Source organism: Corapipo altera, unplaced genomic scaffold (assembly GCF_003945725.1).
Source record: "Corapipo altera isolate COAL_440 unplaced genomic scaffold, ASM394572v1 22b, whole genome shotgun sequence".
NCBI classification, from domain to species: domain Eukaryota; kingdom Metazoa; phylum Chordata; class Aves; order Passeriformes; family Pipridae; genus Corapipo; species Corapipo altera.
Window position 1 is genome coordinate 7,675,081 of NW_020884876.1, and position 25,674 is coordinate 7,700,754.

Here is a 25,674-nt window from a genome sequence, read left to right on the forward strand (position 1 = left end):
ATAGTCACTCTTCTGCACAAATTAAATCACTTACTGTGTTCCTCTGCAAGGGCAGTCTTTCTCTTTTCACCTACTTGGTTCCCCAAGTCCTCTCTGCTGCAGATTCATTAATGCTTCTCCCCACTACTTGCTGTAGTCAGTGGCCCCTATCAGCACAAAGATCCTTCAGGGAGGCTATTTCCCTTCTTTTGCAGTCTGAGATGGCTTAGTCCTGCTGGAAATCCTGAACCTCCTTTAGAAATACATTTATTGCATTGCTGTGAAGGTAAATAAATGTGTATTCATTTGTCTCCATGTAATGGTGTAGATGTGCATGGTAATGGGAGGGGAATAAAGGGCAAAGGAGGGATAGTGCTTCTGGCCATCCCCCGACCTGGCTGCTACCACATACACAAAATATACCTTTGATCCTGTGCTGCACAGCACCTGTCCTGCCATCTGTGTTGTACTGCAAACAGGGCAAACTTATAGGCATGGAAAGAAATAGGAGGGGGAGGGCACTGGTCCATCAGGGTTGCACCTGAGCATCATGTACTTCCCTCCCTAAAAGTATTCCACACTGCTTTCTCTCTGCCTTCCCTTTGTCCTGTCTCCAGGAACCATCCCTGGAGTCAGAAAGCATCAGCAGGCCTTGGATGCTGCACACTTACATGGTTGTAGAAAGAATACCAAGGTTGTTGGCCTTACTGGTCTCACTCTAGAGAAGAAAGCTATAGAGAATGCAGTTGAGGTCTTAGGAACTCAGAAGTACTCGAGTTGGTGGCTCCTCAAAAACACAAGAACACAGGGTTGTATATGATATTTTCACTTAGTAGGTTCAAAGGCGTTGTATGCCAAGACTAAAGACAAAACATTGGTATTTCCTGAGATTACAAAGTGCAATGCAAAAAAAAAGTTTCCACAGCCCTCTAATCTGGAGGAGCTGTGAGGATGTGGGTTTGGCACACAGATATGCCTGGCTAAAATATACTACAATACAGTACAAATTTAGTGTAGTTCTGTGATGATAGTATTTAGACTGTAGGCTCTTTGTGTTCAAATTTCTTATGGTCTTTAGACTCCTGACCCAGACTTAAGATTCCTGAATACTGCTATGGTAATTATAATAAAGACTGACTTAGTGGCATGTTCAGGAAAAGCTTCGAATATTTTGCAAACTGCTTGAATTTGTGTGGGTTTTTTTTCTGTACTCTTAGCCTACTTCCCTTGTGGTGATGCCAGCCACACATAATAGCTGCTCATTTAAAAAGACTTTTCTGTAGATTGAAGAACTCTTAAGAGTTTTTTGACTTTCAGAGTTTGTCAGGTTAGAGCTAGTTAGTGCAATCGGCAATTAAAGAAAATTACAAGTACTTGTATTGATAATAACAGAAAACTGTCCTTGAATGCAGTTATCTATTTCCCCCTCCCCCACCTGGACTCTGCAAAGGGACAGTGTGGTCACTAACATCAGTGACATTAGAGCAGGCATAATATAAATAAATTTGAACAGCTGTCAAGGAACACTAGTCAGCTGGTTAGGATTCAGAGGAGGTGAAACTGAAACCTTCGTGCATTTAAAAAGCTAAGTAACCAAGAAACAGTAACATTTTTTATCTTCTCTTTTTAAGAGTGCTACATTTAAGAGTGCTACATTTTCAGTGATTTTTTTTCCTTCCTTTCTCAACACAGATGCAGGAAAGTCTGTACTGATTATTTTATATTTCACAGAATCACAGAATATGCTGAGTTGGAAGGGACCCACAAAGATCATAGAGTCCAGCTCCTGCACAGGACATCTCCAAGAGTCACACCATGTGCCTAAGAGCGTTGTCCAAATTTTTTCCTTTTTCTGACAGAGAGCATTAGAATTACCTTCAGTGTTCTCCTGATGTGTCCAAAATTGAATTAACAAATTTTAATTTGGCCTACTGTATAGAAGCAGTTTTTAAATTTTGTTGGGTTTCTTTGTTCCCGGCTTTTTGGCAATCTGACATTTCCTTCCGTCATTGACAATATGTATTTTAGTGTCTTTATAGATACTTATCTATGTCCAGATGTCTAGATTTATAAAGGATTGTTCCATTCCTAGAAGGTAATCATGCAGGAACACCCACTGTGATTTTTTTTTTTCTTTTTTTTTGTTATTCTACTTTTACTATAAACTCAGTGTTTAAGTAAAAGAAGATGGAGAAAATGTAAGACTGGGAAGTGTTTTGCCAAGCTTGGGAGGTCATCAGTGGTATGATACTATATATGTATTGAGCTTGAATCAAGAGCTATGAGGGGTTACAATGTGATTTAGAGCAATTAATAACATTCCTGCCATTAGTGTCTGCTATTCATTATTTTTATCCCTTAAAATTTGATTGGGAACATATATTTGGTTCTAAACACCTGGATTGTTTTCTGTGATCTGATTCTCTGATCATTGAGATCAGTGATGAAATTTCTGTTTACTTTAGTGATGCATGATTAAGGCTCCAGAGATTTAGTACTTCAAAAGAACAAGGAAAGTGGCAGCTGTCTTCAGTCTATTTCTCAAAAGGAGAACATAATGAAAGAATTAGTACATTTATATGTGTAACTGATAAAGAACATCTGTTCGAGGTACTTGTACCTTGCACAAAGTAGTTCCTCACTTAAGAACCTCAAGATTGTAGGGTTGGTAATAAAAACATAACAATTGGATTAGTTCTGGGTTACAGATTTAGTAGGTCAGGGCTGCCATTTCAGTGTGTTGATGAGTTCATTTCTGTATGCAGCAGGCTGTTCTCCAAACAGCAAAATTCACGTCTGCAAATAGTGCATAAATTAACATGCCCTTGGTACAATCTGCAGCAGAGGGCAAGGAAACCTCAGGAGCTGTTCTCCCATTCTCTGGAAGAGCTTTCATTCAGACCTTTCTGCACCACAGAATCTATATCTGATCTTTCCATAGCTCAGGGCTGAATCAAGTCTAGTGATAACCTGTCCAGAAAGTAATATTTTAGTACTGAGAGGTCTCTTTTTCTTTTGCTTTAGTAATGGGAACTTGATACTTGTCGAAATACAGGCATAAAAGCAAAAGCAGACAATTGTATTTATTTATAAAGAATAAATAAATTTATTTATAAAGAATATGTAAATATTGTATGTTCAGAATCAAGCTTGAAATTAGTGCACTGTTAAGGTATGCAAATTTTATGACACTGTTACAGTTGAGTGCAGACTTGAAACATGCTTGACTCATTGGAAAGTCACTTCTACAATTTACCTGATCCATTTGTGATGGAACTGAATGTATTGAGAGCTTCCATTTTTAATACTGAAGGTAAATGGGTGATCTCTGCAACTCTAAATGTATATAACTGTACTAGGACTTGCAGATGAAGTTTTTAGTAAAATATTGGATGTAACATTTAGAGACAAGTCTACCATTTCACGTTCTGTAACTGACTTTAGTGAAGAGCTATTTCTAGCTGAAGTCCTTCCTTTGACTTTTGCTTACTTAGGTATTTCCACTTGACTGTGAACTGGCTGGCACTTGTTGCAGGCACTTGTGACATGTTATATCTGAGCCAAAATCACTTGTCCTTTCTCTCTTGTGCGCTCTGTGCTGGTTTCTAGTGCCCATGAATAAACTACCAGGAGTTTGTAGATTCCTGTTACAGTTAGACAATGACAACTGACATCTTGTGAATCCTGTAATATTTCCTAAGTCACTTATTGTAATTTTTTGTATTCTTATTTAAAAAAAATCAGTACGTGATTGGGGCTGCAGTTTAATGGTGATACAGACAGCTTCTTGACTTCTACCATATAAGTATGCATCTAGACAATACATCCTATTAGCAGAGTTATTTTTAGTGCTTCGGAGACTTCTGTAAGCACAGTTTGCATTGTTTGTTGTTCATAGGATGCATGTCGAACCCTGAACAGCAATGGTTGTGTCATTGCCAAATGTTTGTAGGCCATGAAATGAACTGAAATTAGTAGAGGAAATCTGTAGATCTGTGTGAGGCAACCACTGAAGGTGAAATATATTAAAATTTTTAAGTTGTTAATTGGATATTGCATGTAGCTGGGTACTTCCCAATTTGTCCTCTTATCAGATTCTTTTTTTAGATTATTGAAATTTCTTAAACCAATAAATCCTGTTTCAAGTGAAGTAATTATAGAATAGGAAACTGTATCTTACAGATATTATGTAAGTAGCTATTCCAGTTTATCATTTATTGCATGATTGCCAGGGCTAATTTCAACAAGAGGAAATTGTCTGTATCAATAATTTCAACTAGAGTCTCTTAAAATTACATTATGGATAAAACAAAGTGTGTCCTGTGGATGGATGTTTGTGCTTTCCTTTTGAAATCTGTTTCACAGAATTGGGGTCAGTAGTCCTCTCTGGGGATCATATAGGGCAATATAAAATGGTCTAAGTAATTTTTGCAAAGCAAAGATTAAAAAAACAACCCCTAACTTCTCATCCTTCTGGAAGTTTAGAAGGGAGGACTAACCGAAGGTCAGATTAGAAGAGTGCAGGCCACTTCCCCTCGCTACCTTTACTATCACCAAATGGATGTATTGTTTCAAGTTACCATAAAGTACAGAGAACTTCCAGGTACTAAAGATGTACTCAATGTAGAACTGATGATGTGCAAGGGATAGTTACAGTTTGTGTCATCTCATAACACTGAGAAAAGAATTGAACATGAGCAGAATAGCTTATGCTGGTCACCAATGGAGGAGTTTGTGTTATGCAGTGCTAAAACTTTGGGGGTTTTTTGCAGGTCAAATAAAAATCAGTTTGTATTTGTTTTGTAGCATCTTGTTCATTCTTTCTCCCTGATGGTATTTTTCTTCAATATTAAGGCTTTCCTGAAAAGACTGGAAGCGGTGAAACCAACAGCTGGTATGAGACGTTCTGAACAACTGAGGGACTATCACCGCCAGATGAGTTATCTGAGTTCTTCACCTTCTGTAAGAAGGGCTAAATCTCCTTTCACCCAGCTTAGTCCTCCGAGTAAGTACTTTGAAGTTGCAGATTATTGCATTTCTATGCATGTGTTTATCTTCTTATAATTCAGAATTGTGAAGCACTTACTGTTAAGAATAGCAAATATGTTCCTTTCTCTGTTGTCTTTAGATTGATCATTTATCACACAGAAATCATTAAAGTGATTTTTTTTTAATCATACCAAATATATGATGACTATATGCATTGTTTTGTTGCCCTCCTAGATTTCTAATAAATTATCTTGTCCAAGAAGAAAAAATCCCTATTGTAGTGTGTTCCTAATTTTGCCAATATTGAAAGGAGAATGGGGGGGGGAAACCTAACCAAAACACCCACAAAAACCTCAATGAAGATTCAAATTCTCATTCAGAAAATGTAGATCTACTGATAGTAGCCTTGTTTTTCTCAGAAATTGTGTGTGTAAGATTTGGAAGTAGGTAATGTGTCCCTGCAGACCCATGTATGTTGGGTTAAAGAACCACAGGCCTGAATTCTTTGTCCTGGTCATTTACAAACAACTCATAACATTTTGGGTTTGTATTCAATTTACTGTGATTTGTTTGGGGTTTTTTTCTGTAAACTATGGTAATGACCATTGCAGTAGTAACAAGCATGAAGTTTTCTGTTGTACTGAGCACAAGCATTCTCCCTTTGTGTGTGTGTTAACAGGAGGAACTTCAAGATTATCCACTGTACAAAGTACACTGAGCCAGAGAAATGAAAAGCCCATGTCTGATTTAGCCAGTGGGGTATTACAGAGACCTAAACCCACTAATGTCCGTGCTGCTTGGTTGTAAGTGTGTTCTTTGCCTCGCATTCTGATATGATCCTCAGACTTCTATTTTTAGTGCTTTTGTAAATTCTATGTGCAAAAATATTTCTGCATTGTTCAGTGATTACAATGCACTGCATTTAATATAATTGCATATAAAATGTTTCTAAGCGAACGCTTTCCCTTATTCAGTGTTTTCCATGAGAGGAAGAACTTAGGAAAGAGAGGGAGATATCTAAATGGACAAATTAAATAGAAATTTAACTATTATTTTATTCTCAGAAGTGGAGTTTGTATCTGTAACATGGAAGGACAGAATTACTGCACTATAGGTGCAAGATGTAAATAAAATCTTTAAAATGTTAATAATACTTTAAATACTGCATTAAATTCATAAGTATATGCTTCATTCCTGGATTGTCCTTGCTTTTCATCCTGGCTTTATGTAAGCCTTCTGAAACTTGTGGGTCATGTTCTTGTGACTGAAAGAGTCTTTCACAGCAGTGTGAAGGGGTGCAAAGCAGATTGTGTATTCCTGCATGGTGAGCTAGAATACTGAGGCTGCAGAAGATGATGTTTTGCCACTCTTAAACATTTGACACCTGGAGTATGTTTTGTACGCAAGGCTGTGTCTCTTCCAGAATTAAAAGGATTTGGGAAGTTGTATTGGATTTTGGAAGATGTATTGTGACATTTGTGTAGGAAAGAAGCATCTGATATTACTTGAACAAGGGTGAACAGCAGTTTCAGATTCAGTGTAAACAAGAATAAGTTCTAGTTCTCAACCTAAAGAATAATATTAAGCAAGGGAAATACTTCATGGCCCTGCTTTTGCAGATGCTTGCTCTTCTCAGTGGGAAGATGCAAACTTGAACTGCAGGAAACATCTTCAATATTTGATTTTGAGAGTGACTACTAACCAAGATTTAGAAACAAAAGCAGTAGAAAGCAGTCTTGTTGTGCTTCTTAACCTGTTTTTAAATGTCACGTTCATACCAAATATTTATAGTAATGTCAGATAAGCTCCAGTAGCAACATCCATTTACAAGGGGAGTAAAATCTAATGGACTTGGTAATCACAAATAATAGGTGGTGTGGTTTATTTCTATACATAAAGGCAAACTTTCAGTGAGCTTGTTTTGTAGGAATGTAGCCATATAATAGGAGCATAAATTGTGATGCCGCTGTCTGTGGATATTGCTGAAACCTTGCTTGCTTTCTCAGCTTCTTCCCAGGAGAGATACAAGAAATGTCTATATTGTGAATAAAGAATATTTGGTAATGCTGGGTCTTAGCCCTATGACAAGAAGAGTTTATTATTCTTTGCTAGTGCTTGCATGAGGGCTTAGGCTTTTGGGTATTCTGCATTGTAACACACTTTTTACTTGGTCCTGTGTGATAGTTTGGCAGATCAAATTTAGCTGTTTGACAGTATTTGAACTTCTAACTTTAAGCAACATTGAGGCAAACAGATTTGTATTGCGATTATTTTTCATGGATAGGAACTGTAAGGTTTTATATAGTACTGCTGTATTTATTTTTATTATTGTGCTAATTAAAATTACTCATACTTTAAGGTTTTTGTCCTTGAATCTGAGTATCAGAGTCACAGCTTAAATACTTCTGAATATGATAGGTTTTTTTGATTACTTTCAATCGCTTCATCTTATTTAACTTTGGTATGAAAAACTGTCAATTTTGTATGTCGTTTGTAAATCATAAGAAATAAAATATTTAACACGAACTGCCGTTGCAGTGGCTTCTTTAAGAATTTTATAAATGGTATTAAGATGCAAAGGATGTTGAATAGCTTGGCACATAGAAAACCAGAAAAAACACAGGTTTCCCAGTGTTCAAGTATTAGATGTAAGGGAGTAATGGTTTTGTCACAGGCTTTAGCCTGCATAGTTTGCCTGTGACCAGGTATTGCAAAAGTGTGAAAGGAGTAGTATCAATTGACTGTGAGTTCAAGTAGAAATTAGAGACCATCTGCAAAGTCTTCTAATTTCCAGGCTTTCGGAGCTTAGAGCTGCATTTTAGGTTACACTTCCAGCAAGTGTTACACTGAGTGCCACAGGCTCAGGGCAGAGCTGCTTTCAGGGGAATGGTTAATTCATCGACAGTTTTGAACTCTGATCACAAGTATCTTTACGGAGACTGCTGCCTGCAATCTGCCACAGCATATGTATTGGCATTCAAGCAGAAATAAACAGCCATTTACCTTTAAATGTTTTCTGTATATTTTCTTTCATGTAAGGCCTCTTACCCCAGTGGAAGTTTCCTGCATTGATACTCCTCACATTCCTTTTTAATAGCCTTTATTCCTCCCTCTACGTTTAGGTTTTTTTTCCTTTTTCTTTTCTGGAATGCAACTTCTTTCATTTATACTTCCAAGTAAGTTTCTTTGTGTCCTCTTATTTGTCTTATCCATTCATAAATACACTTTCCCCCCATTGTTTGGTACCTCTGCCTATTACAGTCCATCATTGTCTCTGCCATCTTTGTAGCCAACTTCGATCTTCTCTAACGTCCAACTGCCATTTGCAACCTAATCAGTGAGCTAAATGTAAAATGGAGACTTGGAGTGTGTTAGCAGGCTTCTCATAAGGAACCATTAGGAATGTGTAGAGGAAGGAGAAAAGGAAGAGAAGTGAAACTGGCAGCTAAAGCTTTTAAGGAAGACTAATGCACTTTGAAAACTAGTAGAAATATTTTCTTCACAAATTTATGGTTTGATAGATTGTGACCATGGTTATTTACAATGGGAAAGAAAACAGACCAGATAGCTAGAAAAGCAGGTGTTCAAGATAGTGACCATGAAAAAAGGGAGATGTAACAATCAGGCCAGGTTTTGTCTTGGGACAAATAATTTAAATTTTGTTAATTTAAAAACAGTCTATCTTTTTTTTTTTGATCAATTCAATTGTTTCCCAAAATGCTTCAGTTCTTCAGGTGGATAGACAGTTTCCAGACACTGTTTAGTGGTCTGTACCTGCCTTCAGGGAGAACAGAACTGCTGATTGAAACCTGTGGCAGACACACAGAGCCTATCGTGCCAAGGGACAGAGAGCCAGAACCACCTGCATCTGACAATAAATGTTTCAAATATAGAAGAGGGATAACTGGGAGGCATACATATGAAGTAGTAAAAGATGAAACTGAAATAAAAATTTATTTGATGATTACTTGCTTAACCTTACCCTTTGGCCAGGTTGTCCAGAGAAGCTGTGGATGCCCCAACCCTGGAAGTGTTCGAGGCCAGGTTGGATGGGGCCCTGAGCAACCTGGTCTAGTGGAAGGTGTCCCTGCCCATGGCAGGGGGTTGGAACTAGATCATCTTTAAGGTTTCATCCAACCCAAACCATGCTCTCATTCTATGATTCTTTTCCTAGGTGGATATGTACCAAATTTTTGTTTATATATAGCCAAACTTAACAACTGAAATAGCCACAACTCACTTTCTCTTCTGTGCCTGATTGAACAGCCTATTCTTCAGTGAGTTCACAACCATGCAGCATCTAAACTTTAAAAACTGTATTGAGCATGTTCTGATCTCACTGGTAATTAATAGCTCAGTGTGTTCATAATGGTGTAGTTGCAAGTGTATTTATTTTAATAACTCGTGAGTATCCCACTCTAGAATACGTTTTCAAGTAAAATAAGCAGCAATGACTTCACTATTCAACGAGGACACACCTCAAAGTTAAGGATAACATAAATTATCAAAGCAGCTAAGACTATATGGAAGCTTATCTCTAAGATAACTGGCTGCAGTACCCTCAAACTCAATCCACTTGGTTTTGCAACTGTAGAATTATCAATAACCACTTCACCTACTCTAAAGCTCTGTTGAAAAAACTTTAAAGAGACAGTCACTAACAGTGTGCTGATTAGCACATCACCTTAGAAGACACATGCTTGTAATGTGTTCAGTGTACTGAAAACAACAGAAAAAAGTTCATTAATACATTAATTTATTTCATTTCAGTTTTAGTTCAATTGAACCTCAAAGCAGACAACTTTTTGCTTTGTCCAAATACAGGGAACTTTTGAAACACTTTATTTCCATATTCTACAAAGAATGGTTGAAAAATCAGATTATGGTCTCAACCATATAACTGTAATTTGTCAGTGAAGAAGCTGCAGTTAAGAACTCAGCCTGGTGCTTCAATATAGTTTATAGTTCCAGACATTTTCACTTAGTATCATTAAAAAATAGAGCTTTAGAAGAAAACATGATTTTAATTCATGTTATATCATCACACGGTTGGGTACCTAGAGACATTGCTTAATACCATAAATATTTATGACAATCTATTAAGAATTCACATTATTAGATTTCAGACTAGATATAGACCACCCAAGTCTTGTCTCTAGACAAAATCTATTACCTGCAATTTGAAGTATAATATATACACAGGTTCCAATACAAATGCTGGAGGAATTGTCATACAAAATGTAGCTGTGATGTAGTGGACAATTTTTAAATAATTGCATCCTCATCTCTGCCAGATACGTTACTCAAATTTTATTCTGTTTCCCTAGGAAATATTTTGTTGTCCATTACATCACAAGAGCACATTTTAAAAAAAAGTTGATTGAGAACAATTGAACTACTACATTATGATGTTCGGTTTTAGACGTACTTCTTGATTTCATCATAAAGTACTAATACAAAAGCTCCACCCATGCCTCTCAACACATTCGACCAGGCACCTTTGAAGAACGCTTTGGATCCTTCATCTTTAGCTATCTTCTTCCAGCAATCAATTGTGCCCTTATACATAATATCAGCTGTGGAAACAAACATAAAGGTCATAAGGCTTGAAGTTATACAGCAAATATGTTTCAACTTCCCCATCTTTAAACCAACAAGGAATAAGCAAAGTATAGCCCAGAATTTAAGTAATCAATTACGGAAAAGTAATTCCCCACGTGGAAACCAAGTAATTTCTCAGTCCTTTAAGTGAACGTGACAGAAATAACCAACAATGTGTTTCCCGTGGGTTGTTTTTAAAGGATTCCATTAAGAAGGTCATTAGTTTTCCATAAGAGAAAAAAATACCCAGTATCTCCCATCTTATCTCAATGAAGAGATACTTTCTGCTGCCAGAATACCATAGGAGCATTTATTCTTACCTCCCTTTCGGCCAGACTGCATCATCATCCTACGTCTCACAGTATCAAAAGGGTAAGAAACCAGCCCTGCCACTGCAGTGACACTCTGGGCAATCATCCAGCTCACTACGATATGCACATTCTTTGGATCAGGCAACATACCTGTCATCAAGAACAAATGAGCAGAGTCAGAACAGAGGGAAAGGGTTGTGGGAAAGATGGCTGTGGAAGGAACAATCACCCACCAACCCCAGGAGTCAATCCAAAACCAAGGCATCTGCTCAGAACAGCAACTTGAGGGAGGCAGGAATGCATGTCAGAAACACCTGTGTGTGTTCTAGCACTGCACTCTGAACTGGTACTGAGCCAAGCCCTGCCTGTCCTTGTACTGCCAAGTGCTCTAGAGTGCCTTTACTGGATGGATCTTCCCTTGCAGTCACTCCTCCATGCACTTCTTACCCTTGGCCGTGTCATACACCCCAAAATAGGCTGCTCTGTAGATGATGATGCCCTGGACAGACACGCTAAATCCTTGATACAGGCCCCTCAAGCCATCAGACTTAAAGATCTTCATAATGCAGTCGCCCAGCCCAGAGAACTCCCTCTCTGTAGCTCCTTTGCCCACATCAGCCGCCAGCCGGGTCCTGGCGAAATCCAGCGGGTAGACGAAGCAGAGGGAGGTGGCTCCCGCAGCACCCCCAGACGCGAGGTTCCCTGCGAAGTAGCGCCAGAACTGCTTGTGCCTGTCCACTCCGCCCAGGAAAATCTGCTTGTACTTGTCCTTGAAGGCGAAGTTGAGGGCCTGGGTGGGGAAGTACCGGATGACATTGGCCAGGTTGCCTCTCCAGAAGGAAGCGATGCCTTGCTCCTTGGGGATGCGGACTATGCAGTCCATGATGCCCTTGTACTGCTTATCGGCCGTGATCTGTTTGCTGGCATGCTGGACCTGCACGGGGGAGAAGGAGGAGGACGGGACGGTAGAAAGAGGGCACGGCAGGAGTGACCCCGCACGCTGAAGGGCACGGACGGGGCCGGCCCAGCTCCCGCCACCCCGAGGCGGTGCTGAAGGTCCCGGGCAGTTCCCGCGTAACCAGAGCCGGCCGAGCTCCTTCCCATATTTAGTCACGCCGGGCAGTGCCCGCCGCGCCGGCACCACCTGTGGCGCGGCCCCACCGCCCGCCCCCCACTGCCCCTCACCTGCAGCAGCAACTTCACTCTCTCGATGGGGGCGACAGCCGTCTTGGAGACGGCGGCGGCAATCCCGCCGGCCAGAAAGTCCTTGACGAAGCTGAGTGCTTGGTCTCCCATTCCGCGAGCCGGTCCGACACCCCCACCCGGAGAGAGGCAACGACCGCGCACTTCCCCACCCGGCCGGCCAAATGGTCCCCCCCCCCGCCCCGCCGCTCTTATAGCTCGCGGCCTCTCGCGATAGGAGGAGGCACCCCCCGGGGCGCAGGCATTGGCTGAGCCCCCTGGGCCCGCCCCCGCCGCGTCCCCCCGGGCCGGGGCCGTGAGGGGCGCGCGGCCCGGGACGTTTAAAGGGCAAATTAAAGTTATCTGGGGCTACCGGGGAACGCGGCGTCGGAGCATGTGCCCGCTGTATTAATAGCACAGGAGGGGACACGGGCAGCTGGCAGGAGCGCTCCAGGCCGAGTTAACCGTTCCGTGCAGGCAGAAGGCAGTGGCTGGGGGCCGGTGGGAGCAAGGGGGCTTTAAGCCTTGGCTCGTGTGCGTGGAGTCACACAGAGAGGGGTGAGGGGCACTCGGATGTCGTGCCCTACAGCAAGGCTCACCAGGGTTGCACTGTCAGCTTGGAAGGTGGTGCCGTGTTCGTGAGCATCAGTGACCAGGAATGGGCTTGAGCCTCTCAAGTCAAGGCCAGAGAGCGACTTTGTGTTTTATGCACTATCTGAAGTTGCAGGCATCGAGGTTTTTAAATACCCAACATGGTCCAGGATGGCTTTCCCAAGGAGGAGACAACCTGCCCTCCTGCACTGTACCCCCATTTCAACCCTGCAAGGTCAGACCCTCACAGAAGTCTCAGTCAGTCCCCTCTGAAGGAGGGAAGGAGGGGAAAGGACTCTGGGAAGCACAAACGTGCTTAAGTTGCTTGACTCACACCACGTGTGAAAGAAGAATAAAGGCTGTAGCAAAATGCTGCCCTCATGCACAGTCTGGTTCTTAAGGAAACAATTGAGTCTCAAATGAAGATTACACGGCTTATTCATTAGTTTCCCTGTTTCACAGAGTCGTCAAGGTTGGAAGAGACCTTTGAGATGATCAAATCCAACCATCAACCCAGCATCTCTCATCTGTTCTTTCTGGCTGACCCCCATAAGAAAGCAAGAGCTTATGACTGGTTGGTGAATTGGTTGTGTGGAATAATTACATGAAAGGCAATGCAGCCAGCTGTAGATGCATACCTAGAACTTTGCCTTAAAAAGCCATTAAGATGTGCCCCTAGGATAATGTTACACTGAGGAACTCATAAAGTAATGGGTCTGCTTTGATTTGGTAATATGGTATCAATAATGAAGATAGGATTCATCTTAATGTAGGTATGAAAAGATTGGCTGTCCCACTAGGTGACATTCTCTTCAGGACAGCAGATGTCTTCTCACTGATGTGTTTGTTAGCATAAGTCAATGAGACAGTAAATTTGATCCCTCATCTCTCTCGCCCTCTGCCACTCTATGTCTGTTGAGGTAGAGGTCTCTTCTCATGAATCACAGCTCTGAGAAGTAGATAACAGCTATAACTTCCTTTGTACCTTGGCCATCCTGAGAAGATGAAGCCTGTCCCAGCTTCTAAGAAAGGAGAAGAGAGCCCCCCTGAAGTGACGTTTCCCCAAGCAAGGACCGAAAGCAGGTGCAAGGATAGGGGATCCCTAGAATTAGACTGTGAGTTGAGGGGAGTTTTGTTTAACACACGTGGCTGTCTCCTACCTTTGACCTTTCCTTTCTCTTTCTCATACTTCACTCACCATGTCTCCTCTTTCCACAGGAAAGTAAATATCCCTTTAACATCCCTTAACCACTGCTGGTTTCACACCCACATGGACCCATGGGATAGTGATGCTCGCAGCTGCTGCCTGACTATCCAGACTGATAGGGTCTCCTCCGTGTGTGCACTCAGGTGTCAGCCAGTGCCCCACTGACTGGTGTATGGTGAGTGAGAGGTGGGAGAGTGGCAGTGGGAAGGTGCTGGGGAGGGAGGGGAGTGGGGGGCCTGAAATGAGACTGGAGTGGGGGTCTGTGCTGAAAGGATCATTCGTCTGCCTCTCCTCCACTATCTTTGGTTTAGCGCATTCTAATATTTTTTTAAATTATTATTTTATAGCATTAAATTGCTTTTTTTAAAAGACATTTTAATGAAGTCTTTATCATAAGAATTCCAGTTATGTTTTGAAGTTATTGTTGTATCATTGTTGATACAACATTGTATATTGTTGTATCATCATCACACTCCATAGAGGTTCTTTGATTTATTAGATATTTCTGTACTATGTACCCATGACTGCCAGTACTTATAGAAAATAGTGCATAGCAAGCGAGTTGCCACTTTTTCTCCTTTTGCTTTCACTTTTCTGAGCCCAGATGTCTATTTCCAGGAGAGACATGGCTTCCAAACAGTTTTAACAAAAGCAGGGCTGGACCCAGGAATTGTGTTGACTACGTTGAGGCTTATTCTTCATTTGTTTGATTTTTGTTCCAAATGCCTGTTTTGGATCTTTCCTATATGTGATAATGAGGGCTTTTATGCTACCTCTTGTGAGAGTTCATATATATCCTGTGAGGAACTTACTGCTAACTCAGCCAGTAACACCAGCTTGAGCATGAGCATAAACATTTCCACTAGCTGGAAATGTCATTAAAAAAAAAGCTAAAGGACCTTTGGCTTTTCATACAGTTAGTTGGTAGTTGGTGTTTGTTATTCAATAATCAGAATAGTTACTGATACTTTTGTAGAGAAATGGTTGAAAAAGTTCTGCAAGTTTTCTGAAATGCAAGCTTTTTGAAATATTGAAAGCTGGATTTTAAGCCTCATCTTCCTTAGATCTTTGCATCTTTGGATGAATTACCTGGCTTTCTAGGCTGAGTTTGTGGGTGCTTTGCACTGCTGGCATAGCATTAAGACACTGGAATTTGTTGTTAAAAATTCTGAGCTAAAAATAATAACCTAGATCTACATTTTCAAGAGAGATTAGTGACTGACTGCATTGTGCTTTGGTGTCTGAATAGGCAGCTACAGGAGATCAACTTTTCCAAAGTAGTGCATACCCTTGTTTAATTACATTTTCAAGACAGTGGGAACTCTAGCATTGAGGCTAGACAAGACACAAAATAAAAAAGCTTTTCCTCAAAAGTCATCAGTCCAAGCCTGACAGCAGATACAACAGGGAGCACAAGGAATCAGTCACACCATCCTGACTCCCAGCATAGACAGTGATGGGTATATTGGCAAGATGCCAAGAAAAAGTATGTGAGTATTTTCAGGAAAGATTTGTAGGATTATAATAGCTTCTTGTGCAAGATTGATTTAGGTTTATGGTCAGGAGGAGGAGCGTAAGAGAGCCCAAACAGGCTAAATGAGGATAAGAGTTGAGAGAAATAACGAGGTTGCCGGTGACAAAGATAATCAAAAAGAATAAAATCATGTGGGCTCTGAGTTTTGTTTTGGGCAGATATAAGTGCAGGTAATTTTAGCTGGGTGTTGGTGTTATCTGTCTTAGGGGCCAACATTGATCCAGAGAGGGCAAAAACTGGACAGTAAGTGTAAGCAGCATATTGAGAAGGGAAGTGATAGTGCTGGAAATAGCAATGGGATTCAGCATAGGGTGTGTTTGTTTATTAGAGCATGTCTGTAATGTGAGGACAAGGAGTTGGAGGAAGGTCAAAACTTCAGAAGAAAACTGAGGCAGTGAATGAAAATTAGTATGAAACAGATCAGAAGTTATGTTGTAACAGGACAAGCATAGAGTGTAAAAGTAGGAAGGAAAAAACACTCAACATGAGACAAGGAATAAACTTGTAGGAAGAGAGTATATTAAGATTTCCTTTGGCAAGGATTTGTGCAGAAGTTATTCAGGAAAAGAGCATTTGAAAAGTGCATTAAAAATGGTGAAAGGCAGCCAGGTCTTCATTTAACTTGGAAAAGTAGGAGGAAAAATTAGAAGGATGTCATAACTGGAAGGGGAGACAATCAAATGGTTGTGGATGAAGTAAACCTGATCACAGGTCAGCCAGGAAACTGAAGCTGAAGGCAGAGTGAGGTATGTGTTTGGCAACCAGACTTCATGAGATAGGAGTGGAGAGTAAGAAACAGAGAACCTACAATCAATCCGTGCTAGAGAAGAAAGATAAAGCAGGAGGAAGAGGGCTGAGATTAGATGGGATTTTATCAATATGATGAGATTAAAATAATGGAAAGAGCAAATGAGAGGACATGAAGAAGGACATGGCAAGAGACAAAAAAGATCAGAGAGAACGGGTGGGACAACAGAGGTCGGGGAAAGCAATGGTTGCTGCAGACACCATCAAAGGAATAGCTCTTCCAGGGTGTAGGACACTGAGTAAGGGGTGCAGGGGAAATGAACGAACCAGGGCAAGGAGGCATACAGGTGTCTGCTACAGGGTCAGCAAGGACATCAGCGTGAAGCTTGGAAGCTTCCTGAGGATGAGTGTGAGAAAGTGTGATGAAAGGAAGAGAGTCAGCTGAAATCACAGAGGAGGGCTGATCAGGAGGAGTGGACTGGCTGGTTGACAGTTCTTCATAGAGATAAGATATGGCTCAAAAGCAGAGAAAAAGTGGCAGGGATGGTGAGGGCAGCCTCCATGAGAGGGTAAGGGGTGGGATGTGATGAGAAAGTAAGGTCTCTCTGGGAGGCTGAAGCTGCAGAGGGAGAGTCAGACAAGGGCATCCAGGGTGTGTTGACACTGAGATTTAATAGGCCCGTGGGAAACATTTAAAGTGTATCTTCCAGCTGCAGCAAGTGAAGAGAAGAAAGGGGAGTGGACTGGTCAGAAGGACAGAGTGGGAATGCAAGAAGGGTTGATTGAGCAATGGTAAAGACTTGAGAGTGGGATAGAGAGATATAGGTGTGGCAAATGTCATTAAGGGCAAAAAGGAGGCAGAGTAAGAGTTAGGGTTTGTTGCCTGAGGTAGATTGTTTAAGAGACAAGAAGCAGCAGTTGAAGGAATAGAAAGAGAGAGGAAACCAAGCTCGATGGGGAGGGAAAACTAGAGAAGTACAGAAATAAGTTGCAGTAAAAGTTCATATGAGAGACGTGGAGGAGTAGCCCACAAACAAGGTTAACCAAGTCAGACAGTCTCTCTAGTCTGCAGTGACTGGGTTCCTCTTGTGCAGGTATGTGGCCAGGCATGTTATACTTTTGGCATTCCCTGTTGACTGAACCAAAAATGAAAGTATATGTGTTGACTGAATGTCTTCTGCCACATTAATTGCCCCAGTGAAGCCAACTAACCTAAGGTTAATATGTTTTTTCAATTTTCAATGCTTCATTGACTTCACTTGTGGCTGTTCTGAGGTACTGGTGGAGAAGGCAAAGGTCCCTGAAAAGAGCGGGATGTGGAGAGCCAGGGAGAAAGGAAACAAATCAAGCACCAATCCTGCAGGATTTGGTTCCTCATCAGAGATTTATTTATTTCACACAGTTTTCAGAACCTTAGTTTCTTGTTCAATTCTGTTGCAGTATCAGGTATGGCAAGACTGCTTTGACTCAAATAAGTCAAGTACTAATTTCTGCTACACTAGTTTGAAAAGCTGAAATCACAGTCGTTACTCTGAAATTAATTTAATTTCTCTTTAGCACTGTACAGTAAATCCTCAGTATGCTTTAGGCAGAATAATAGCGTGGCTAAGATTTAGAACTTAAGTGATTTTTCCTCATAGATCTCAACATACCTTGAGAATAAAAAACAACTTTTATGTCACAGCTGTGCATTACAGTAAATAATTAATGGATGCTACAGGCTGTCATAAACATGTAGAGTACTCTAGAATATCTGTTAATTGTTTGGTTATTAATGCATTCATGCCACAAACATAACAGTATACCTTACAGATTCTGGTAAACTCATAAAGCAGAGGTATTGTGGACAGTTTCCAGACCATGGATATAAGCAAATTAATGACCTGTTAGACTCCATAGTAGTTAATTTACTATCTAGTAACTCCTCTTTGGTAAATATATTCTTGATATTAAGCATAAAAGTGACTCACTCAAGGTCATTCTGTCAGCATGTGTCAGAGCAAGGCATGAATGCAGGTTTCCGAGTTTTGCCACATCTCTCTTGTACAAGACATTTGTATATATAATTTAAATTCCTTTCCCTCTCCACCTCTATGTTTTAATGGCTCAGGACAACCAACTAAAGTTGGAAATCGAGCTAGAAGCAAAGGGAGTTCTATCAGCAATAGGGTCACCTTGTTGTCCTAGTCTGGAACACCTCTCAGAGCTGAAGTGGATGAAGTAGGAATCTGCTCAAATGCATATAGGTAGGTAGATACATATACCAAAATCAGGTTTTGTATTTAAGTAAGTGCTGTAAAAAGGTGTAACTGAACTATAGTTTTCATTGCTTTATAAGTTGTTTCCTGTATGGTTTGATGTGTGGTTGTTTGTGATGATCTCAATCCAACAGAAAAGATTTGGCATAAAGTTGTAGAATTCAGCCGCCAAGTACCGTTTGATGCCTTAAGCCCCTAATGGTTTTTTTTATTTTTCTAATATTTGTAAGACTTGTAAGTTTTATAAGTAGTGGAAGTAGGTTTTAAAAGCAGAAACCCTTCCCTTCTTTGTCCCTTGTCCTTTGTCCCTTTCCCTGTAGCACCCTTGTTTACACATTCCTTAACCCTCTTACCCCATTCTATCCTCTCTATATCACTCATAGCCCCAAATCTAATAGAATTGCCTTCACTCAATCCTTATTCATGGGCAAGACTGCTGAAGACAATAGAAAAGGATCTGAAAAGAAAATAAGTAAGGGTGTCAGCATTGGGCTGTAGCAAAACAAGGTAATTATGTTTTTATAATGCAGAAACAATTTCATGCATTAAGTGTAGATGTCACTGTTACACGCACTTCCAACAGCTATTACCACAACAATTCTAATAGAAATTCAAGCTTATTTTCAGTAAAGTGAGAAATGAACAAATTATATTACTCAGTAACTGAATCATCAATTTTTTATCACCCTACGTGCTTATTGAAAAGGCCACAAATACATTGTTGCTACAATTCAAAATGTAATAACTATAATGCCAGAGATGTTTTTATAATAAATTGAGGTATTAATCTTTCTATATATTGCAAGAAAATGGCAATTTAAGACCAGCTCCATACCACACGTTATTAAAATGCGTGAAGGGAGAAAAGGTCTGCAGAACAGCCAGAATCTCAGCAATTGGGATGCCAATGTTGAAGATGATAACCATATTGCTGAAGAGTGAGAAAACTGTGTGAGAAAGATTTTAGATGTGAGAGTTTATGGTTTTTGTGGCATCAAAACCTGTGTCCCTTGATGGAATATTTTATGCTTCAGAACTCAGTGTAGAAAAGACCCAGTTTGAGTCCCAGGTCCAAAAATTCCTTTGGATTTGAATTTTCCCAGCTGAGCTCATATATAGGATATTAAAAGGGACAAGTTATGGGGACAGAAGCAGAAGACAGGAAATAATAAGATTATGTGGCATGTTACCTCAGCTTGATGACAAAACACAATTTGTCTTCCATTCATTCCTAGGGAATAACTGCTGGTTTCTGCTTTAATGGGAATTCAGTTTAATACTTTCCTATAAATCATAAGAAATAAATTAAGATACTGTACTAATATACATTCTTAAAAGTTGCTGTATTATTTGAAATTGCTATATATGTATGTAGAGTTGTATTATAGGTAGGTATGAATTAATATATACTGTAAAAGTGTCTTGCAGGTTAACACAGTAAAAGGAATTGTCCTTTTGCTCCATTTAATTTCTTCTCCTTTATAATAGGATAGAGTAATAGAAGAAATTGAGCTATTTTTTATTTTCCAGACAGCTATAATGGGAGAAAAAGAAAGGGGATATTCTGAGTACATATAGTGGGGAAAACAGATCCTAGGAACAATCATCCAGACATGAAACAGTCTTGAAATGATCAGCCAGGGATAAATTATCTGGACCTCTTAAGTTACTTCCAGGATCATAGTGATAGGTCATCCACAAGCTGTGTGAGTCTGCTGCTTGTTTATGATTTGCCTTCCCTTTCAGATGTCACAGTGTTGTAGGATGGCATCCTTTTTTTCTACATAGAACTGGACCTACATACTTTTTTTTCCTGCATAGAACTAGTTCAGGTCAGAAGTAACAGTTCAAATAAAACAGATAGATCTTTATGTAATTTAAAATAGTCTCTGTGGCTTCCATGCATTTTCTATCAACGCTATGCTTCATTTTTGCAAGGCATTATTTAAGTTGCAGGTTTTCTTGTTCACTGGTAATAATCCACCAATAGGAAGAGCTAAAAGAATGAAAAATTGAGACAGCAGTGTTGCTGGTATGCAGCAGCTTACTATTATACACTTTTGTCTTCTGTTCAGCAGCTCACCTCTGCAGAAAAAGATTTTTAAAAAGCCACCTTAAGCAGAGTACTCCTCTTCCTCTTTTTCCTCCACTTCTGAAACATCCTCAGTTTGAGAGAAGAAGAGATCCCATTGACATAGCTTTTGGGAAAACTACCCTGGAGCTGTGCACTTTCTCCTACTGGGCACTGCTCAGCAGGGGAGGTTGTTCTCAGTCTTGAGCAGCAGTGATGTGGATGGGAGGAGATTGATTATAGCAAGGGATGAGAAGCATGCATTTACATAGGCTCTTTTTCCCTGCCACCTCTCCACTCTCCAGCAAGCAGGGGTTTATTTTAGCATTGGCCTTCTGAAGCAGGATTAATTTTCCCCCGAATAGGTCAGGCTGGGACAGAGCCAGGATCCATGGCCTTTCATAGCTTGGGTGACTCAGGAAGCCAGAGATACCTACTAAGTAGACAAGGCCTCTAACTGCTGGGCTTGTGCCCTGTGCAAGAGAAGTATCCTGGAATAACCTTTCTGATAAACAGCAGAAGAGTCCGTATGGGGTCTTTTTCCAAAGGCTGGTGCCAGGCTGAACCAGGCTGTAGGGCTGCCCTCTGCTGTTGGGATTCGGGAAAAACGTAAAAGTCAGTGACAAAATCCAGGAAAACGGTAACGAAGTGTAACCAGGAAAGCAGTAGTAGGTGAATACGTGCTGTCAAACTCTCATTTCATACAGTCCTTCAGCCAGCTGAAATGTGCCCTCATCTTCACGAGCGGTTCCATTCGTAGCAACAGAACATAGCAAATAGTTTTCTTGGGTTTTAGCAGTGGTAGAGTTCTTGTGGCTCTGCAAAGCAACTTGTGACCCAGAAATCATGCTTTCTGACATGCTTGTTTGTGTTTCAGTGTGCACAGGAGATGCAGAGGAAGGAATTTCCATCAGTAATTCAGATTTTAAAACCTTTTTTCATATTTCTTCTTATTATGTAGATTTATTAAATTCCCTACTTATAAGTATGTGATACAAAGTTGTGTAGGAAGCTACAGCTGTCTTGTATAAGCACACGATGTCTGGAGGGGTGTAGGACCTTTTTTCCCATAGCTAATTTGTGACCCAGTGTGGAATCATAATGGGAATAATCTGATATTTCTATCAGAACTAGAGGGAAGTGCCATCGAGTGGTATTTCCTAGCCCTGCTAGACTTGGAGCTACTTGTGTAGCCCTGAACACTTGAACATCTGTGGGTATCCCAGCAGCTGTAAGAACTGTGTTAAGAGTTCTATTCTGGCACATAACAGCTGTATCTGGGCTGATTTCATAGCCCTACTGAAGTAAATAAGCTTATGGTATATGATTGAGGGAACTTGCTGCTTCTCTTCACAAAATGGATTTTAATGTTAAGGCTTGATTCTCATCTTGATGTTTGTATCTTTGAATGTGATATGCATGTGTAGTGGGTTGACCCTGGCCAGATACCAGGTACCAACTAAAGCCACTCTCTCACTCTCTCTCTGCAACTGGACAGAGGAGAGAGAAAAAAACCAGTTAAGAATTCATGCGTAGAGATAAGAGCTGGGAGAAGTCACTTATTGATTACCTTCACAGGCAAATAGGATAAAAGCCAAAGACTGAGAAATAAAACAGTCTTAAAAACATCTTTTCTCCACTCCTCCTTCCTTCCATGTTCTCCCTCCTTCCCCCCAGCAGTGCAGGGGGATGGGGAATGGGGTTGCGGTCAGTTGTTGTTTCTGCCTCTGCTCAGGGAGAGGAGTCCTTCCCCTGCTCCTGTGGGGTCCCTCCCATGGGAGACAGTCCTTGATGGACCTCTCTGGCGTGAGTCCATCCCTCGGGCAGCAGTTCTTCCCAAACTGCTGTCCCATGGGTCACTCCTCCATGGGGTGCAGTTCTTCATGAATAAGCTGTACTGACATGGGTTCCCCACAGGGGCCACAATTCCTACTTGGGAAAAACCTGCCCCAGCCTGGGCTTCCCTCTCCAGGGGCCGCAGATCTCCAGCAGGACCCTGCTCCAACGTGGGCCTCCCACAGGGTCACAGCCTCCTTCATGCATCCACCTGCTCCACCATGGGCTGCACCACGGTCTGCAGGGGCCTCAGCTCCGGCGCCTGGAGCACTTTCTGCTCCCCCTTCTGCACTGACCTTGGTGTCTGTGTTGTTATTCCCGTGTTCTCACTCTGCTCTTCCCTGGCTGGAATTTTTTCTGCACAACAACCTTCTGTTCTTAAATATGTTATGACAGAGGCGTTACTATTACTCCTAATTGGCTTGGCCTTGGCCAGCGGCAGGAAGCCTGTCCTGGAACCAGCTGGCATTGGCTCCACGGGAACAGGGGAAGCTTCTAGCAGCTTCAAACAGAAACCACCCCTGTAGCCCCCCCTGCTACCAAAACCCAGCCACAGAAACCCAGTACAGCACGTTTCACTTTTTGATACTGATATTAAAATCCTTGCCTTCAATTTCTTTGTCACAAGCATCCTGTCCCAGCTGTGTGGGGTTTTGAGTTAGCTATCAATGTGGCTGTAACAGGGGAGCTGTGAGGCTGTTTATTAGCTTCCCCTGCCTTCAGAAGTGAATACTTTTTAATTCTCTTAGAGAAAACCTTTTCTAACATTCAGGCCTGCAACCTCAAACTGAACTTTAAAGGTGAAGACTTTTCTGCTTGTGTTGTAAACAATAACCAGGCCATAACTCTGGGTCTGTTTGGGGGAAAACAGGGAAGCAATATAAGTACCTTCTTTTCCACTTGGTTTACTCTTCAGTTCTGGGATCATTTGGCTTGATTTCCCAGGCTCTTGATAGCAGAAGAGAGAGACTATACCACTGTCTGGCTGAGATGCTGATTTGTACAAGCAGTCTTCACAACTTAGCCAAGGTTGCAAGAGGACCTGGTTGACTAGACGTGATCATATTGCTCTCTACAGAGCCCAGGTGTTTGGTTGGCTAGTATTTGATTCTACCACGTCAGCATTTACAGCAGACAACAATCCTAATGGAAGATAAAAGCAGATCAGTTTTGCTTCAGTCTCAGAACTTGAGGATATGGGCTGAAAAAAGCGGGAATGGGTAAAATCTGATTGTGTCTTTTCTTTCATAGATTTCACAGAGAAATGGGAGAAGGGGGAATCAGTCCAGCATCTGGTGTGACTTCAATTGATGCAAAGCTGGCAAACTTAGTTCAGTCTGGTTTCATTTCACACTTGGCCACATTCTAGTAAGCATCTGTCCTTGTCACATTTATTTTGGTTAATTTGTGAGCTCTTTGTGAGTGTAAACTGCAGAAGTCACATAAGTCTGCGAAATTTGAAAGACTGAAAAATGACCTGTGATAGAAGAGAGGGATCCACAATTTGATGCTACCACATGGGCACCTTCTGAGATGTGTCAAGAAATCATGCATTAGAAATGTCTGTATCTTTCCTTTACAGTTAGCTAGTTGACCTGTAGATAAAGTCTCTGTGAATGTCTGCACTGGGACAGGTGAATTGCACACCCATTTCCTGCCTGCACCAATCCTGCAGTGTGAAATAGTTGCTGAGAACTTGTGGGCTCCATTGTGTGGAAAGTGGCAGCATCACCAAGTTCATTTCAGGAAGGAACATTTGCACACACTAGCAAAGACAATCATTCTCCTTTCATTAGGTGGCTTTTAAAGATCCTAGGTATTTGGATACTAGGATGGATCTTTTTTTTTTGGTTACTTTCAGTAGCTGTGCAGTGTCTCTTCCATCAGTGTGCTCTCAGCCCCTTACAGAGGCAGACAAACCACAAGCAGTGATCAGTGGAGAAATCCTCAGTCTTTATCACCTTTGCATTCCTCCTGAAGCTGATGGATAAATGGTTTAAGGAACTGGGTGGAAACATCCCTTGTGGAAGAGAATCCATGGTAGCTTAGAAACTTTGCATCTGACTGTCAGCTGGTGGCTGTCTGGCACATTCCATTCACTACTGCCCCTCAGTCACCAGAAGTGCTGGCCCCTGGACCTCAGAATGATACCTGCTCTCATCTTTGCAGAATGCTGTGTCCACCCTGCAGTTGGGGTTTGGCAGTGTTAGCAAAAATTGAGGATGGATCTTAGGCTATACTTTTTTTGTCAGTGCTTCTTAACTGGAGACTGGAGGTGTTTCTCAGTGCAGTAGCCTTTATTCTGGAGGAGTTCTGGTCACAGAGGACCAGTTTGGAATTAAATGTTTAGTTTGAACCATGCCAGCAGACTGTTCTGAATGATTCATTACTGTGCTTAGTTGGTTGTTTGAGATCTCTGATGCGCTGTTTATATAAGGTAGTATTTTTGTAAACTCCATGGAGTCTTATGCCATTTCTGAACAGTGTGGGCTGGAGCTGTATGCTGGAAGGGGGAAGGGAGACAATTTTTCACTTACCATATAGGGTGGGCAGTGTACTTGAAATGGAATTGGACACTTTCTCCAAGTGATGGAATCTCCGGTTAAAGTAGTTCAATCTTTTCACTAACCTAGGCCTCATTTGTTTTCAATGGGTATGAAATTATGCTTTCTTCTTATTGTTTTGTCTTTTTTACATTTTTTCTTGCGAAAAAGCGGACAAACTTAAGGGAAAGGTGATTAATAATCAGAAATTTCAGAAATCAATTGAATGCAGGTAAGAATGGTTTTCTTTATCCAGAACCATCTCTCTGTGGGGAGATAGAATTTTAACTTTCTGGGAGTGTTTCCTTAAGGACCTTTTTTCGCAGTGCCTACAGCTGAGTACATTCAGGACACTTGTGTTTCTGTATAAGGGAAACTATGTGAAGTAACTGGATTATTTAAGAGGCAGGGAAATAATGGATTTTTCAGTTGATTTTTCATTTTCAAGCCACAACTGGACAATCCTCTGCCATCCTCAGTGTGCCCAAAATACTGATGATCTGAAGACTAAAAATCTGAAAGGTTTTTCATTATTCTTAGGTCAGTTATGTTTCAGAGATTTATGGACAGAGATTCTTGTCTTTTGTCCAGGGGTGTGTCATAGCTGTAGCTTAAAATATCCTATATCTTTAAGGGGAATATTGCATTGCCAGGTTTTATTTGTACTTTATTCTGAATAGTTACAGAGAGCAGTTCCGGCCACTTGTCTCTAAGAGGGAAATCTCAACACTCCAGGAATGAGTTCAACAGCTCCTGAGAGTACTTTGATTGCAGTCTCTCTGAATGCACAGAAGCATCAGCTTCATAGTGGTTATTAGTCACCAA

General features: G+C 41.1%; 2 protein-coding genes and 1 long non-coding RNA gene across 5 annotated transcripts in view; 2 read left to right on the forward strand and 1 right to left on the reverse strand.

Moving 5' to 3' along the window:
- CFAP97 (cilia and flagella associated protein 97) overlaps positions 1-7,490 on the forward strand; it is a 30,525-nt gene extending 23,035 nt beyond the window's left edge. For all 3 annotated transcript variants that reach the window (XM_027635977.1, XM_027635980.1, XM_027635979.1), the window contains exons 5-6: positions 4,834-4,984; positions 5,648-7,490. In XM_027635977.1, the coding sequence (XP_027491778.1) occupies positions 4,834-4,984; positions 5,648-5,775 (279 nt within the window). In that variant the 3' untranslated portion in view covers positions 5,776-7,490. The remainder of the gene's footprint in view (positions 1-4,833; positions 4,985-5,647) is intronic.
- Positions 7,491-9,707: 2,217 nt separating this feature from the next.
- On the reverse strand, positions 9,708-12,266 carry SLC25A4 (solute carrier family 25 member 4). The gene is made up of 4 exons (XM_027635898.1): positions 12,066-12,266; positions 11,328-11,814; positions 10,890-11,030; positions 9,708-10,544 (listed from the first exon to the last, which is right to left on the reverse strand). Exons 1-4 carry the CDS (start codon positions 12,174-12,176, stop codon positions 10,387-10,389), a joined length of 897 nt encoding a protein of 298 aa, XP_027491699.1. The 5' UTR covers positions 12,177-12,266; the 3' UTR covers positions 9,708-10,386.
- A 96-nt stretch (positions 12,267-12,362) lies between these two features.
- LOC113943719 lies at positions 12,363-14,031 on the forward strand. Its single transcript, XR_003526429.1, has 3 exons — positions 12,363-12,563; positions 13,578-13,768; positions 13,872-14,031. It is a non-coding gene; the product is annotated as an uncharacterized LOC113943719 (long non-coding RNA).
- Positions 14,032-25,674: the final 11,643 nt, after the last annotated feature.

What these genes read in the sequence shown, in the direction of transcription:
- SLC25A4 (XM_027635898.1), bottom strand. Translation starts at nt 12,176, where the DNA reads ATGGGAGACCAAGCACTCAGCTTCGTCAAGGACTTTCTGGCCGGCGGG. An exon ending in GGTGTATGACACGGCCAAGG is followed by an intron (nt 11,031 to 11,327) that starts GTAAGAAGTGCA and finishes TCTTGATGACAG; the next exon opens with GTATGTTGCCTGATCCAAAG. An exon ending in GCAGTCTGGCCGAAAGGGAG is followed by an intron (nt 10,545 to 10,889) that starts GTAAGAATAAAT and finishes TTGTTTCCACAG; the next exon opens with CTGATATTATGTATAAGGGC.